Here is a 16,252-nt window from a genome sequence, read left to right on the forward strand (position 1 = left end):
TCGGATGATTTAAAATGGTGGTGTACAGAGCCAAGAATTAGAAAGGTCACCTCTGTGATTTGCAACAGTGGGGGATGCTGCAAGTTTTATATGTTAAATTAAAGACATTTTATAATCTTACTTTTGTAGCTATGTGAATTTAAAAAATCCTCAAGCATTTTGGGGATTTAATTTGGGGGAAATAATGCCATCAGAGTGCTTTTCCTTTGCATTTTGGCCCACAAAGTAAAATGTTTGGACACCACTGGGTACAGGATTTTATAAGGCCCAAACTTGAGAAGATTAAATAATTTTTTTAGACTTTGCAGAAAATATGAATGTTGCAATAACACAGCCAGGAATAGAGACATAGAGTGTGTGCGGTTTATTTTCTTCAACACGTTGATCACCTTCTCGCCTCGACCTGAGCTGCTCTCTGTCGGTCCTGCGATCTGCTCCTTGATAAAGTCCAGGTCCTGGTTGGTTGAGGCAGAGGCGTCGTAATCGATGATGCCAGAAGATCTCACAGTCTCACAGGTTGAATCTACACCTAGGCTTCATAACTTATTTCTTAATTTGTTTTCTTAAAGCAGATCAGATATTAAAACTGTCAACTAAACCAGACAATAATAAAGATATAAGAGGTGGATTTATTTTTCTCTAAATGGTGGAATAAAGACTGAAATTGTAATATTCATAGCCTTCTCAAAAGCAACAGTTTTTATAATTGCTGGCCAGCTTTTGTTATTTTTCCAATGATATTTTGATTATCTTTGGTAAAAAAAAGTGTCCTAGAGACCTCCTTCACTTTAACCAAATGAAAACTTGTTCAAACTGCTTCTGGTCAGAATAAAAATTTAAATAATGAAATTAAAAGAATAAAACGAATACTTTAAGTCTAAATTTTTCAGTTGTTCAAATGATTTTCACATTAGCGATATACAGTATCTACAAGACTCTTCTTGAGTTCTTTAGTGTGTGGAAGATCAATAACACTTCTACAGCTGAGCTCTGGTAAAGTCTGTTAGATGTAACAAAAAAACAAATGTATAGCACAAAGAAATTAAACACGTGACGTCTCACATTTTATTTTAAAACAAGTTTATTAAAATGATTACATTCTCACCACTTGTGAGAAAATTTTCACATTCAAGTCCAGATTGAATGGCACTAATATACATTTAGTCAAGAATAATATTTTATTTAAATGATACCCAAAGACATATTTGTAATGTCAACCGACCTGGAAGGTGATGACAACAAACGTAATTTACCAAAACTAATTAAGTATGAATAAAACTAATAAATCATATACCCTTAAACCAAACACCCAAAAATAACAGAAGAATCACAAATGATAAATCAAATATTTGAATAAAGTTTCAAAAGTATCTTTTTCACTGTATTTCTTAATATGTAAATATTGTCTATGTTAATCAAAACCTTCACCTTTAAGAAAAAAAAATCCATATAAGATTAACTTACAATCCTTTTTAAATGCAAAAAGTTTGTTTGCACTTTTACAAACCCATTTAAATTTGTGCATGGTTATACTTATTGACAAGAATAAAGAATAAAATGCATTTCTTTCAAGTTCTGTGGTTATGCCAACCTGGTTTCAGAGGTTTCACAGTAGGTGCCATGATTACGTCCTAAAAAACAGAAAAGACAGATATTGCAAGTTGTGTGAGTGAACAGTGTACATAATAAATGAAAATGCATAAATTGTGACATAAAAAGTAAACTACACTGCAGCAAAAGTTAATTCTGACTGTTGTAAAAGCAAAATACCTCTACATCACTGGTTTTACCTTTGTGGAATCACTTCTTACAGAAAGTGGTGGTTTTAAAATGTTAACCTAAACAGATATTTACATTGTGGAATAAACACAAATTTGGTCAGTAAATCAAATTCAAGTAGATAAACTCCTAATATTTTTCACATACATGTTAATATAACATTAGAAAGTGATGAATCACAGCAAACTAAAAATTACTGATGTCTACCATATTTGACTAATTACAGCCTCCAGAAATACCTCAGGCTTGATGTGGTTGTGCAGGGCCAAATGTGTTAAACATCTCTCTGTCAGCCTCCAGATCCTCATTACTTGTTCTCTTCGTGTAGATTCTACATTTCTTCTCTTCAAAGTGCTCTGGAAGAAGTAGAGATACCTGAAAGAGATATAAGCAGCACATGGCATTTTTATTGAACCATAAGTTACAAACACTTGTGGTGAAAATTCAAATGATCTCACTTCAGAAGAACACAAGTGACAGAAATGAGCAAATCAAGAATCTAAGAAAATTTCTATTTCATTCTCACCTGAGCTCTGTTGATGGGCCCGGCCTCATCCGGGTTTTGCTTGTTGTAGAACCTCACATGTTTTATTGGATCTTCTGCCCCCATTCCATAGTTATACTTGACTAACTAAATAATAAATACTTTGAGGTTACAAATAATATTTCAGAGATTAAATTGCAAATATCACAATTAATTGCCTCAGTCAAAAAAAAAAAAAAAACAGATCCTATCTGCATTAAAACTCACTTCCACTACATAATCGTCTGGGTTTCCCCCTCTGAGATGTTTGTTCCATTGAGCCTAAACAGAAACCGCATAAAATGTTACAACTTCCAGATTTTTACTTAAAAATCAAACATTATAGTTACAGTGTTACTGATTACATTTGAAATGTACGAAGTGACAATAAAACAAAAATACTTCAATAATGGCCTGAGGTTGTTGTGATGAAAAATCCCCCAGACACACGTAGAGCTTTCTTCGCATCATCCTTTCCAGTATTTCTCTTGCCCCCCGAAGCTCCTTGGAAGAAGAATTCAATATCTGATCAAATATAGCATCTAAAAGGAAAAGAGAAAAACGAAGAAATGTTCAAAAGAAATAGATTTAAAATCCTCTAAAAATTCAGACTCTGTGTTTGAAAATATATATTAAAAAAACAGAAAAATTTACGAAATTCTTTATTCTCCATTGTCATACAGAAAGAGTATAATTTGAACAGCTGTCTATAAAAACATTCCTATATAGTCACAACTCTGATATTTCCTTCAACCCATGCGCCAGTCACCACGTTAATTTAAAATCCTCATACAAAAGTCTGATCTCCAGAATTGATAACAAAATGTTGGGAGGTACTCCAGAAAAAAGGACATCTGGATGGAACAAAAACTCAGATGTTTCTATGTTAGAAATGCAATGTCACTTTGTGCTGATTACTTTTTGTTGTAAATTAAAATAGTCCATAATAATGCTGCCTTCCATCTATTTGAGTGCAAGATCTCTACTGTGTCGCAGAGATGAGCCACTTGAAATGAAGTTTTCTGCACATACCAGGCTAAGTGAAATTCTGGAAGGAGTTTTTAATTGCACCCCTAACAAGGTTAATGGCATAAAACTGGGGGCTGCACAGTAGTGCAGTTGGTAGTGCTGTTGCCTTGCAGCAAGCAGGTTCTGGGTTCAATTCCCAGCCCCAGAGCTTGCATGTTCTCTCCCTTCTTCTCCCTGTGCATGTGTGGGTTTTCTCCCAGTACTCCAGTTCCTCCCACAGTCCAAAAACTTGACTGTCAGGTTAATTGGCCTCTCCAAATTGCCACTAGGTGTGAGTGTTTGTGCATGGTTGTTTGTCCTGCCTGTGTAACCCTCAATTAGTAAAGACTTTTATTGTTGCGGGCCCACTTCCTGTGATGCCCCAAACTCTTCAACTTATTTAAAGCCCCACCTCCAGCGCAGTTTGAACAACATCAGCTGTTCCACTGTGATTGTGGCTGGCTGTTGGTGTCTTGCTGATAATTTCATCCTGGAAATTCACCCAAATCTCTGCAACAACTGATTTGAACTATTGGTGAGTTTGCTTGTAGGATAGCAGTATTGTTCAGCATGAAAATTTTGCTCGATTGCTCAGCGTTGTTTTATTAGAACAGTCGGCGGTTGTTACCTGGGCCTTCCCCGGGATTATCACAGCTGATCGCAGTCTAATATTGCCCACACTGATCAAAGGTAACATGATCGTTGGTTTTGTGCAAGATTTCTTTTCCAATTTCACTACTTTTGTAATGAATGAACTTGATTTAAAATAGGATGTAGCTACATTTAAGTTGCTATTGCGCAATATAATTTATTTATTTATTTTTTTCTTTCCCCACTCTGCTTGAGTATTTGAGTCATTTTATTTTTCCTTGATTGATATTTTGAAAGTGAACTTTGATTTCAACTTTTCAACCTTAAATTGATTAGTTTGAAATATGATTGATATTCTTTTTGTTTATTTAAATTATGGTTAATTTAAACCTGACTGAAATGTTTAGTTTAATTATTAGATATTTAATAATTACATTTGAATTCGATATTTATTGCATTTGTGTGTTTGCACATATTGTTTGATAAAACACTTAATGTTTTTTTTTGGCCTTTTAGGTCGTTTTTTTTTTTTTTTTTTTTTTTTTTTTTCTTTCCATGATGGTTAAGATCTTCAGATCCTCTTTGAAACTGATGGTGAGCTAAGGACAAGGACTTTGATCTTTGAATTGATTTATTTAGAATTAAGTTGTCCCTCATTGTGTATTTGTAATTGTTCCCCCCCCCCCAACTCATCAATACATTCACACCAAAACTAAAACAGTGCTCGTGTCTTCATTCACACCTCAGGCTCCTTCAAAAACGAACCATCTTCTGATGCTGCTTTTGTAGCCGCAGTTAGCTGCATAGCCCATAACTGTTACACCTGTCTCTGTGATACCCTGTGATAGACTGGCGACCGGTACAGGGTGAACCTTGGCTCTTGCCCGGAATGTTAGCTGGAGATGGGCACCAACACTCCTTCCGACCCCACTAAGGACAAAGGTGTAAAGAAAATGGATGGATGGCATGAAGCTGTTAACCTTTTACTTGCTCTATTAGGTGCTGTGCATGAGAGGTAAATATACTAATCATGAAAAGCATTGTGTGGTGAACTGATTGAACTTCAGTGAAGTCAGTTTTAAATTCTCATGGATTGAGAAAATGTTGATAGAGATGGAAGGCACTGCTCCCAAATATATATTAATGTTATAATCTGTCATTCAGTATTGAGAAGCCTTTTTATAGAACCTTTTTTAAGGTTATTTGATTAATTACATTTCTTGGATGGCTACTCTTTTACTTAAGTAAAAATATGTTGAAGTATCTTGTGTACAAGGTAGAGTAGCAAGCAGGGTTTTGTAGAAGGAAAATGAGGGTGGGGGGAATCTAGATGAATATACTTCTGATTATGTTAATTACTTTAAGTTTCTGTTCTGTTCAAAAATGGTATTAAAATAAGTGCTAAGCAAACTATCAGCTTTAAATTATGACTGCTAATGCCAGTTTTACCCATATGGACTTTGTAGACACAAACTGTATAGCTTTATTTTTATTTCTGTCCCTTTGATTTTGCACAGTTAAAATAAAAAACAGCTGTTTATATTGGCCTTTAAAATCCACATTTAATCAAACTAACATACACTCATGTTTTTCTACATTGTTGTGTAAGTTTACTCACCAGTCAGCTTAGTGTATGCCACCATGTCATCAATAGCTGTGGAGAGGGTGAACGTCTTCCCATCATGGCCTTTAATCTCCATGTGCTGATCTGCTTTCAGAAAAGCATCTCTGATCCTGAAGGAAAACCCAGTTTGTAATGGTAAGAAAACATTGCATGAAATAAAAAGTAATAAAGTAGAAAAGCATCCACCAAACTCCAGGAATGTCAAGGGCTCCTTACATCCACTCTACGCTGTTGGCCACTTTATGCTGGTAGGCTCTTTTGTGCAAAGAGAACCTTGTGTAGAACATGTTGTACAGATTGAACACCTCCTGTAGACAATAATGACAACATGTAGTGGCAAATATTGTCATTTTGAATCTTAATGTTGATAAGAAGGAAAATAATTAAACAAATCAAACCTTGTCTCTGTAACAGATCTGCATCATCCCATCAACTTCACACACTGGCAAATTTAATCAAGCGATGGCAGTCAAAGTTGTTCTTCATACCCAGGTGATGACAGTCCCTGACATATGGCAAGAGAAAATATGTTTAAAAATGTATGGAATTTAAGATGAGATTGAAATTTTGGGAGAAGAATTAAATCCAAAGTCACCTCGCAAAATATTCCCACTTATCCACATCAATCTTGTTCCTTGTGTTGGACACAACTTCATAGAGGAAGGCCTTCTCTCTGGGTCGGCCATGGTGTGGCCACTGTTGGAGACGAGAACTAATTTTTAAAGTTATATTTTCAGATTCCACAGAAAGAAAGCGTGAGAAAAGAAATACAAATTGTCCTTTGTCAGAAGTACATTCATGTTTTGATATAATGTGGTGGTTTTATACAGTATAGTTAATTCCTTCTTTTTTTTATTTATTTAACCTTTATTTTTCCAGTTAAACTGTTTTGATGACGAATTTTCACTTCTTTTGTAGAAAAGTACCTTCTCCAATTTACATGATTTTCTATATCTATGCTTGAAAGTTTATCACATTCAAAGATGGTGATGATAAGATGGTGGTAGAGCAACACATCATACCAGACTAACAAAGACCCAGTTGAAGATTATACTCATGCATTTCAAAAACTGAACAGATGGTACCTCAGTAATCTCTTCAACTTTTGGAGGATCGATCAGCTCCTTTATAAAGAGCCGGTCCTCTTCCGGCACCAGGCCATGGTGCTCCATGACTCCTATCAAGCCATTTTCTTCCACCAGATGGTCAAACATGTTTTGAGATGCCTTCTCATGCTGCAAGATGCATAAAATTAGTTATTCTAAGTAGAGACAGTCACATTTCAAGATTAAAAGAAACTTGTATTCTAAATAAATGAGAATCGGCCTAAGTTTAAAGCAGCTAAGCAACTTTTACAAAAATGTTTTTTTTTCCACATATTTCTTAAAACTGTCACTCTATTAGGGTAATATACTGAGCACCTCCCAGTGCTAGCACTAGCACTAGCACTCCTGGTCAAAAACAATCAATCAGAGCCAGAAGGAGTGTGTTAGCACCGTCTATCAACCTCGTGTACACACTGCTAAATGTGTTAATGGCAGAGAAACAACTTACCACTCCAGGAAAACCATTTATCCAAGATCATTGGTGGTCATTAGCGTTAGCATTCACCACAAGCTCTGCTATCAGGAAGAAGCAGTGGTGTAGCACAGAGCAAGGGGAGAGTGGGGGTATGAGTGACAAACCCACATGAGGGTGATTGACAGCGCCAAGACCCTCCACCTGGCTCTGATTGGTCATTTCTAATTGGCACTGGGAGGAGGAAGAGCGTGATTGTTTTCACAGATTATTTATCTCATACCACAATGTCACAATATAGTGATAGTTTTATCAAATATGTAAAAAAAAAAAGCTTTTTTTTTCAATAAAAGTTACTGCTGGTATAATTTGACACAACAGGACACTGCAAATATTTTCCTTATCTTTAAATTTATGCAGATATTCTGGTTCTGAACAGACTTATCTTTTTTAAATTAAATAAGTAATCTTTATGGAGATGCTGTTAGGGTTTTTCAGCAGGACTTGGCACCTGTCCCTACTACTAGGCTACCAAAGTTGCTTTTAAGACCATGGCGTTTCAGTGTTTGAGCAGTAAATTTAAATGCCCGGAAGTCCATGGAGAATCTATAGAGTACTGTCAAAAGGAAGATGAGTGACACTAAAACCAACAATGCAGAAGAACTGAAGGCCACTATCTGCAAAGGTTTTGACTACACATCTGTGATATCACAGGCTGATCAACTGCATGCTACACAGCAAATGAAGGGCATTTATATACACGCAAGTACACAAGTAGTGTGTATATTCATTACACACTACTTGTGTAAGGAAAAAACAAATATGACTTTCACTTTCTGAAGTGAGGGACACAATATTGTTCTCTAATGATATTGACATTTTTTTGACGATTACCTGTATTTCATTGCATCAGTTTTATTTAGTCTGTTATGATACTAGCAGGGACAGCACTGAATATAGTTTTGTTAACCCAGTTGTCAAAAGGACTGGTTTAAGCCTTAAACCAGTCATATTCTTACAAACTAGGTAGTCGACTTCAAATCTCGTCATCTTTAAAGCTGGTCAAAATATAACTTCCATATTCTAACTCCAATTCAAAGAGTGGAGGAGAAATATAAGTTTTCTTATTCTCAAACCAGTCTGAAAAAATAAATGAGGCACTAAATCAGTAAGAATGAAAATTATTTCTTACGCTCCAGTCATGTCCAGGACGTGCTTTGGGTATAAACATTAGATCAAACATGTGGGAAAACGGTCCATGTCCTGGAAACTGTTAGATATTTTTTGGTATTATCATTTTGTTATTACTTTAGTACATATTCAGTCTAATGTTAATCAGTATTATTGTGACTTTTAGTCTAAAGTGTTCTCTTCCTTATGTGTGTATAAACTGACCTGGAGGTTACGACTGTCTGTTTATCTTCATGTGAGACAGTTAACTCTGTGTTTCCCAGATCTTAAATTCTTCTTGTGTTAGTTTGACCTAGAGCTGAACTGGGCTCAGATCGTAGATCAGATATCACACCTGGAACTGAGTTGCTGGTTTGTTTAGGTTAGAAGTTTTACGACCTTTGTTGTTCTTCCTGACTGCCCCTTTTGGTTGTTCTGCTTGACAATAAAACAGGGGCTCGCGTGGAAGGAGATCAGAATTCTCTGTGAACGGCCTGGAGAGGCCGTGACGAAGAGTTCTCCTTTTGCAAAAGCTTTGTCTATAAAATTCATATACGTTGTCTGTGGTCTTTTTATGTAGGTTCGAGAAAAAGTACCTATCATTTGGTGCCGAAATCCGGGATCTCTCAACCCCCCCCGCTGACAGGCAGAGGAAGACGCGCTGAATCCGTGCACGGCCAGAGTCAACAGGACCTGGAAAGAAAGACCCAGGAAGCAAAATTCTTTGCTGGGCCAGCGACACATGTCCGACTTTGTCTGCCAACGGCGGAGTGACGAGATCCGACTGGACAACCCGAAAACTACAGAAACGTAGGTGAATTTTAAAATGACTATTTTAGAGGTTTGAGTATCCTTGTATGATGTCGCTCTGCTAAAACTCTGGGGTTTGAGTATCCTTGTATGATGTCGCTCTGCTAAAACTCTGAGGTTTGAGTATCCTTGTATGATGTCGCTCTGCTAAAACTCTGAGGTTTGAGAATCCTTGTATGATGTCGCTCTGCTAAAACTCTATTCGAGGAGACCCCATAAGGGTAAGTCCTCACGTAGATAGGAAGCTTATTATTACTGTTCTGTTATTATTGTGCTGATATTGCTGTTTGTTTGCTGCTTTGATGTGTGTGTGCATGAGAGAGTGATTGGAGGTTTAAATACTGCTCAGTATTTTACCTCATATAAAAACGGTGGGGTTAAACAGCGAACCTCTTGTGGATGCAAAGGCGAGATTCTCCCACTCAAAAGAGTTGAAGTGGAGAATACCACAACAAGGTATTTTTAATTGCTGGCCTACTGAAAAAATCTCCAGTTCATAGGACTCCCTAGGAGTCAACGAACCTGGACTAAATTTAAATAAATAAAAAGCTAAAATTGCAAGTAAGTTGAATAATGGGAAATGCAAATTCTTGTAATTCCTCACTTGTTGAGGGCCCCGATGGGGATGAGAAATACATGCTGTCCAGATTTCCTGGTAGCATTGTACACATGAAAAAATGGAAAAAGAAATATAAAATAGATGGAAAACTAAAAATTGATCAATGGCAAACAATTGTGGGAATTTTGGAGAGTAGTGTAACAAGAAAAAAGGGAATAAAGAAGGCTAAAAAGGAGGATGAGCTGAGATGTGCTAAATTATGGTTAAAAGCAGCCATAAATCGGAAAGAACAAATTAAAAAGGTTAAAGACAAAAATTTGTAGAAGCAAAAAACCTATTTGTTAGACCAAAAGATAATAAAGTCATTCTAAGCACACAGAATGATGTAGTGGTGCGGTGAGCACAAGCTCCTGCAACCAACCCTTCCCCCGTTGCTGCAGCAGCTCCGTCTGCCCCAGTCTCAGCCGCTGCAGTCCCAGCAACACGACTGTACCCCTCATTAGAGGAAGGTGCACAAAACTTATATGTTTTTGCACCCTGGACCTTGAAAGAGGCCGGAAAAGGGTAGAAGGAATAACGCCTGTAACAGAAGACCCCGATAAGTGGATAGAAGACATGACTGGATTAATCCATTCATATAGACTAAATGGGGTAGAAGCAGGAGAAGCAGCCATACCCTCATTAGGAAAGGATTGGGCAAAAGTGAGGGGACCACAAACAGGAGAAATCCTCAGCATGATCAGACTCTACCACACCCCAAAAAGTCACACCACCAGACAAAATTGATGAAATGGTGGACACATGTGCAGCTTGTTACACGTTAAGTAAAAGATAAATAAATAAAAGAAATTGAATTTCGGTATGAAACCAGTGCATGCAAAATTATTTTTAATGTTACTAAAAAATTAGGTTTAAGCCTCACAAGTCAGAAATAATTACTTTTAGGAAACACTGGTGTTTGTTTGTTTTGTTTGTTTTGTTTGTTTATTTTGTTTTTTAGTGTTCCTACACTTTCAAAGAAAAACCAGTTGAGAGACGTCTCACTGAAGTAAAAACATGGGAATAACTTCTTTGTATGCTAAATGCGGAATTATGACTTTCCTGAAGGAGGAGAAGCTGAAAAATAAAAATAATAAAATTCTCCCCAGAGAACAATGTTTAATATATTGTGTCGTAATCAGATTACAACACCAACTTGGTGAAATGATCCTTTGGCTGTATAACTGGAGGGGTCAGAGGTCAGAGTAAGGTACCGACCTGGATAATATTCCAGCCTCTTGACTCTCTTAGGCCTTTTTGAGAGGAGGGCTGCCCGCTGACCTCACAGTCTGCAGCACTAAGATCGACAAATTTAGAGAAATCCATTGTTCTCTGGTGAAACGTGACACAGATGAAGTTAACATAAACTTACATTCTACATTTTAAAGGTTAATATTGTACAGGATAAAAGAGACTACAGCTTTTAACATGTTTCATGTTAAAAGTTGAATAAGGAAAGGATTTATGAGTTCTTAAAAAATTGGGTAATAAGCGGCTAAACACTATACGATCACAGGAGAAAAGTTATATGGAAATGTTTGTAAAAAGAAAAAAGACACAGAAAGCCAAACAAACCCTAATGGACTCTTATTTGCTTCTTTCCTTTTCCTGTCTGAGCCTCGCTGCGGTGAGTCTGACCTCCGACCTCAACTCAAACCTGTCCTGCCAGATCAGATGACGTCCCTCCTTGATCACCAGCCAATGACAGTTGATAAAGAAGCGAAAAAGGACACGATGATTTCTGCCACCTGAAGGCACTAAGATGTCCGCTGATCCTGATTCCTTGGACATCTGGGAACTGCCATGCAGCAAACTACTGTATGGAGTCCTGCTGGACGTTTGGACTGGAACTAAATTCATTGGTGGACAACCTGGACATTCACTAAGGGACGGTCTGGACAACTTATCCAACACCAGAGCCAGTTGGACTGACAGGGAGCTGGAGGAGAGGCGGGGGGAGGACCAGCTGCAGCGACGCCAACAGCAGGAGGGGGAAGCGAGAAGTGAGACAGTGGAGAAATGCGAGATAAGTTATACACACACCGCAGTGATAAAGAATGTGCTCACTAATCCTGTTTGCATATAGGAATAATCTACCCAGAAAAGAACATTTTAAAAGGTTTTTAGGTACAATGTTAGATAAAATCGTTCATTTTGTACCCGTTAACTCAGTCCTTAACAGAAGGACCAGTGATCCTCTTAGGGCCCACGGGCCATAGGTTGGGAAACTATGAACAAGAAAAATTATAATCATTAAAAGTTAAACAACAAAAAACTGATAGAGCTATGCAACTAAATTACACCAATAAAAAAAAATGTATTAGAGATTCTAAGCTAATAAAGATTTTCAAATGTTTTATTTACTAGTTTGGAACTAAATTAAACATCTCTAAGTGTTGAAAAAAATTTGATATTGCAGTGTTGAAATATTATGAAATATTTCGTTGAATTTAACTGAAAAATTTAATTTAGAGTTTAACAAAGAAAAACCAAAATATAACCCTGCAATTAAAATACGTGTCTGCTAAAATATCTTCTATAAAACTATGAGTTCACCTGCATTAACTACTAATCCTCCCAAAGACTTTATAAAAGCTTAGATGATTGTGACACATGGGCAATGCCATGTGTAAAAAGGGGGAAAAAGGGAACTACTAAATTCTTACATAAAAAATTTTTTGTTATGAACTCTTGAGTTAACAAATACTGTTAGATGATGATTAATGCTTTTTCTAAGTGGGTTGAAATAGTTCCAGCAAAGCATGCAGATGCTTTGATGGTAGCTAAGGCTATCTGCATTCCACAGAATGTTTAGATTTAGTGAAGCTCTATATGAGCATCACCCCGACAGCTGATGGTCTAACACCTTTTGAAATAATTCATGGGAGAGCTTACAGATTGCCTCTGTTTGTTCCAGAATACAAAAAGCTGATGAAGAACAGACATTAGCAGATTATATGATCAGGTTCCTGAAACAGAAAGAGGTGTTAAATGCAAATTTACTGCCGTCTGATTTTCTTCCCTCGCAGGAAGAGCAAGGTGACTGGGTCTACATAACGGTCATCAAACGAAAGAACTGGACGAGTCCACGGTGGGAAGGACCGTTCCAGGTGCTGATGACCACACCAACAGGTGTAAAGATTGCTGAAAAACCCAGCTGGATACATCTCAGTCACTGCAAGCTGCAGAGAGTGTTGGATCCCTAATCCGGAGTGGCGGGGAAGTTTCTGGCTACACAGGGGTTCCATTTTTTAGGGTGGTTCGTCTCAACGCCAGTGAAGAAACTCGACAGATCCTCACTCTTTAGTTTGGGGGTTCTAACATCTCTGCACGCCCAGCAGCAATGGGGACTCCATATGCCAGATGGATCTTCTACTGCGCTGTGACTGCAGCATGTTTGATGTTTGGAGAAGGAAGCGAGCCTGAGTTCCACCTGCATGACAGCACCGATCTGTGTGGAAGCTGATGAACAGGACTGCTCACGAGGAGAACAAGGTGAACTGCTATGTGTGTGCGCAGCTACCAATCGCCACACACAACTCAGGTCTGCACCCAGGGAGCATCACTGATGACAAACAGATGTGTCTCTATGGCCTGAGCACACAACCACGACTCAGCGTCCCCGTGAAAAGAAGAAAATGCAAATGGTGCAAAAAGGATTTTTCTGTTCTACTTCGGACAGGAGATGCCACAAAAGGACTTATGAACTGTTCATTTGAGGATGACGTACTTCCGTTTCCACAAGCCACATGGAAAATACCAGAGACCATTTCGTTAGCAGGAGCTAAAGTGTACACCTACTGCGACACGACACCGGATTACATCAACTGCATCGCCTGCAGGGGTCAGAGGGCAACCCCCGGCTGCAAAGTCTGGAAGGATAACCCAGACTGTGACAACTTGCTTCAGGAGAGGAGTTTCAACATCACGCATAAGACAAAGAGGAGACAAGTGACAACACTGTGCAGCGCCATAGTGCCAGGAGATTATGGCTCACGGATGTTGGCAGACTGGTACTTCGTATGCGGGAATGAAGCATACATGTTCCTGCCTAAAAATTGGGGAGGACTGTGTGCTGTGGTGCCTCTAATCAACCCGATTGCGTTCATCAGGAAAGCACAGAATGATCTACACACCCGCTCCAAACGAACAGTTATGTCAGAGGTCAAAAGATGGGGAGGCCTAACAAAACATACTGGAGTTCCATGGGAATTCAGGATTTGGAACGGCAGAGAAAAATTCATGCAAAGCCTGTTTCCATGGGTTGGTCTAGGAGAGATTCGGGACCACGTTGAGATAAACAGGTACGGATTACTGCGATTAATCAACATCACATACCAGCTGGCCAATGGCACCATGAAAGAACTGACTGAACTGAGAAACATGGTTATGCAAAACCGTGTTGTCCTGGACTTTTTCACTGCCCCTCAGGGAGGGGTCTGCAAAATCATTGGCCCAACGTGCTGAACTTTTGTGCTTGATGAAACAGGAACTGGAAGAACTTAAACATTACATAGAAAGTGGAACACAAGGATCATCTCCTTTTGATTTTCTTTCTTGGCTCACTTCCAGACCATGGTGGAATTTACTGGTGAAGCTTGAAACACCTATTCTGGGTGTTTTGATTCTTTTTTGCCTGTTCATAGGTTGCATTTTTCCATGCCTACGAAATATGATGTTTAAAACAATTAACACAACTGAAGATGACTTGTGTCGAGTTCTGATGGTTTTCTGAACAGTGATGAAGTTCTGTAATCAATAAACAGATGAATTCATTTGCTGAATGACTCCTACACCGAAAATGTGAAAGCAAGTGGTGTAGTGATGAGAAAACTGCATTTGATTTTTGCTGTTTCTTTTATTTTCATTTATTTCATTATATTACATTTATTCATTGTGAATTTTCTGTGTTTAGCTTAGGAAAAAAAAAAAAAAAAAACTTGCATTTATTGGTTCTTTTCTTTTCTGTGCTGGCTTTTGTATAAAGTTTACACACATAGTACAATGATAAAAAGGGGGGAAATGTTAGATATTTTTTGGTATTATCATTTTGTTATTACTTTAGTACATATTCAGTCTAATGTTAATCAGTATTATTGTGACTTTTAGTCTAAAGTGTTCTCTTCCTTATGTGTGTATAAACTGACCTGGAGGTTACGACTGTCTGTTTATCTTCATGTGAGACAGTTAACTCTGTGTTTCCCAGATCTTAAATTCTTCTTGTGTTAGTTTGACCTAGAGCTGAACTGGGCTCAGATCGTAGATCAGATATCACACCTGGAACTGAGTTGCTGGTTTGTTTAGGTTAGAAGTTTTACGACCTTTGTTGTTCTTCCTGACTGCCCCTTTTGGTTGTTCTGCTTGACAATAAAACAGGGGCTCGCGTGGAAGGAGATCAGAATTCTCTGTGAACGGCCTGGAGAGGCCGTGACGAAGAGTTCTCCTTTTGCAAAAGCTTTGTCTATAAAATTCATATACGTTGTCTGTGGTCTTTTTATGTAGGTTCGAGAAAAAGTACCTATCAGAAACAGAGGAGTAAAGTACAAGAATTTAAATTCTGACTCAGAATTAGTATCAAATATCTGAAATTGATCCCTTTCATTCTGGAAATCAGTGATCTACATGTCCATATTTATCCTACAAAGAATATGTTTAAAGCTCAGTTGTGGTTTTGATCAAGTGACATTTCTACTTACACAGATTCAGCAGCAAATAATTTCCATGAAAAAAAATCTGCATATTATTTTATATATTTTTTTGCAAAGTCAAAAGACTTATTTTCAAACATGAATGCAGATTTTATCCAAATTATTCATTTTTTTTATCTATATTGGTTTCAAAATAGATGCTAAAGAAGTAGAATACTGCATCTGAGTACTGCACTTCGTAAATGGCAACTTTCTAATGCTTAGCTAAAGAAGTGAATATATATCTGTTGCTAGATATATAGTAACAAATATATCTGTTGCAGTGATGTGCGGTCAGGGGAGGCAGGTGAGGCATAGCCTCACCTGGGATTGCGCAACTTCTCGCAAACTGCACTGGCTGCCATTCTATGAGAGCATGTCCGTCCTGTCTGTACGCCAGCAATAAAATGGCTAAAAAACATTTAATACTGATTTTCCATAATTTCGCTTATGCATATAAAGTACAGTCTTTTTTTGTCACCAACTGTGTGTGTATCGTGTTTTGTGTGCGGAGAAGCGATCAGAAACGGCAGAGAACAGACTCAAGGTGAGACAGGCAGTTATCTTGGCAGGGGGCGGTCATGATCCCAGATATTGTGACTGCACAACTGCAGAGTAAGACACAGTGAGCTAGCTATGGAGCTAGCCACACAGTAAATAAGTAGAGCGATATATTTGTTTAATCATCTCTTCCGACGTCAACATTACAGACTACATTTCTACACTTAAACAGTTTTCTAAAGTGGACTTTCAATTGAAGCAGGAGATAACGAAAGGAAGACCAACACCAGAGCTGAAAGTTTTGCTTCGAGACAGTTTGATGATTCTTAAACGTAGTAGAAAAGACATGCCAAGGATAGACTTGGCTTTGGATGAACGGATATTTTTGTGCAGAATTAGCGGTGCATGGATTTCATTGATAAGTAAAGGTAAGACAGCAATAA

General features: G+C 37.9%; 1 protein-coding gene and 1 pseudogene across 1 annotated transcript in view; one reads left to right on the top strand and one right to left on the bottom strand.

Annotated features, from left to right (window-relative positions):
* The window catches only part of LOC148158443 (deoxynucleoside triphosphate triphosphohydrolase SAMHD1-like), a 40,067-nt gene that overhangs the window by 5,797 nt on the left and 18,018 nt on the right, over positions 1-16,252 (bottom strand). Inside the window, exons 4-10 of the mRNA XM_088007310.1 lie at positions 8,236-8,306; positions 6,611-6,760; positions 6,121-6,221; positions 5,924-6,030; positions 5,742-5,833; positions 5,520-5,635; positions 2,705-2,844 (exon numbers count right to left, since the gene is read on the bottom strand). Coding sequence (XP_087863436.1) covers positions 2,705-2,844; positions 5,520-5,635; positions 5,742-5,833; positions 5,924-5,950 — 375 coding nt within the window. The 5' untranslated portion in view covers positions 5,951-6,030; positions 6,121-6,221; positions 6,611-6,760; positions 8,236-8,306. The remainder of the gene's footprint in view (positions 1-2,704; positions 2,845-5,519; positions 5,636-5,741; positions 5,834-5,923; positions 6,031-6,120; positions 6,222-6,610; positions 6,761-8,235; positions 8,307-16,252) is intronic.
* On the top strand, positions 12,277-15,094 carry LOC148158444 (uncharacterized; annotated as a pseudogene).

Source organism: Poecilia mexicana, unplaced genomic scaffold (genome assembly GCF_051168715.1).
Source record: "Poecilia mexicana isolate PSO_F unplaced genomic scaffold, ASM5116871v1 scaffold_7, whole genome shotgun sequence".
Taxonomy (NCBI): domain Eukaryota; kingdom Metazoa; phylum Chordata; class Actinopteri; order Cyprinodontiformes; family Poeciliidae; genus Poecilia; species Poecilia mexicana.